At 43.1% G+C, this 1,321-nt stretch overlaps 1 protein-coding gene across 4 annotated transcripts in view; it reads left to right on the top strand.

Annotated features, from left to right (window-relative positions):
• The first annotated feature begins 6 nt into the window (after positions 1–6).
• DDX4 (DEAD-box helicase 4) overlaps positions 7–1,321 on the top strand; it is a 20,280-nt gene continuing 18,965 nt past the window's right edge. For 3 of the 4 annotated variants that reach the window (XM_017744190.1, XM_017744197.1, XM_017744182.1), the window contains exons 1-3: positions 7–172; positions 650–713; positions 987–1,062. In XM_017744190.1, the coding sequence (XP_017599679.1) occupies positions 110–172; positions 650–713; positions 987–1,062 (203 nt within the window). In that variant the 5' untranslated portion in view covers positions 7–109. The remainder of the gene's footprint in view (positions 173–649; positions 714–986; positions 1,063–1,321) is intronic. The other variant, XM_017744206.1, reaches the window with a different exon arrangement.

The raw sequence follows: 1,321 nt of genomic DNA, 5'->3' as shown, positions 1-1,321 counted from the left end.
CTCGGCGCGGGGCGCCATTTTCTTTTCGTTTGCGGGACCCTCCGGAGCCTGGCGGGGGACGGGCGCTGATGTGTTCTGTTTCCTGCAGGCAGGGCTGGCAGGGCGCAGCATGTTTGAAGAAGACTGGAATGCGGAGATAGGGGACGAGGCGTTATTGCTATCCCTTGAGAAGGTAGGAGTGGGAATGGGGGGCAACTATGGCGATGTTTGCTTCTTTTCCCTTTCCTTTCTCCAGCCCATGTTCCTGCAACCTGTATTGCTGTTGGTTAGTGGTGTCCCCTGTTCAGTGATTTTTGCAAGTATGGTAGGCAGCCGTAGGAGTTCACTGTTACTGAGGAGTTTTTCTCTGCACTAGCAATTCGCTTGCTGCTGTTTTGTTAAGATATTAGTGCCTGTTTTATGCTTAAGTGGGCTTGATATGTTGGCTGTGTATAATGTGATTTTTGGTAACATTCAGGTGCAAACAGTATGCCACTTAGTATACTGAAATTCAATAAACTGGAGTAAGCAGAAGGATGTGAGAGTTTTAATTTCAGAAGGTGCAGAAGGCAACTTCTTTCAAGCGCGTGACTTAGTAGCTGTGTTTGTATTTACTTATTTTGCTAGGCCTGAAGTCATCATGATGTTGTGCCTTTTTTTCTTTCTGCAGGTTAGCTTACTTGAGACACCAAATGACCCCTCATCTGTTTTCAGTCCAGGTGTAGATTCATCTGGTATGTGAAAGGCACTTTTGACTTTACTGATGTTTGGAAGAGTTGATCCCTTGGGCATTGTACAAGATTAAAGGAAAAGACAATGTTATTGTGCTATTTTCATGTGACCTCCATGGAATAGCAGCATCAAATTATATAGAGAGCATTATGAGTAGGCTTTCCGTTTGACTGTCAACCCTTCTTTATTTACTGCAGTTATGTAGTAATGTACAACTTCTAATGCGTCAAAGATTGCTTTGAATTTTAACTTAGTTCTTTTTTTTTTTATTATAGGTACTGATGAATTTGTGAACACACAGTGTCATCCAGTGAGTAGTTTTGGTAGAGGAAGAAATTTTGGAGCCACAGGTAACTTCCAGTAGTGGTTTTCATTCTAATGGCTAGTTGATTATGATACATTAAGTTTTGCTGTTCACCAATTTCAATCAGCAGGCAGGTTCAACTCCATGAAAGTAGAGCTCTGTCGTGCATGACCATCATTCTGAATGTTCTCCTCTTCCTCTGTCTTTCCCTGGCTTTATATATTGAGCCTGATACCACATGGGATGGGATCAGCTTTCCTGGCTCTGTCCCATCCCATCTTGTGCTCCCTCTTTCACTTTGCTGGT

Source organism: Corvus brachyrhynchos, unplaced genomic scaffold (genome assembly GCF_000691975.1).
Source record: "Corvus brachyrhynchos isolate BGI_N302 unplaced genomic scaffold, ASM69197v1 scaffold310, whole genome shotgun sequence".
NCBI classification, from domain to species: Eukaryota; Metazoa; Chordata; class Aves; order Passeriformes; family Corvidae; genus Corvus; species Corvus brachyrhynchos.
This window is presented reverse-complemented; position numbering and strand designations above follow the sequence as displayed.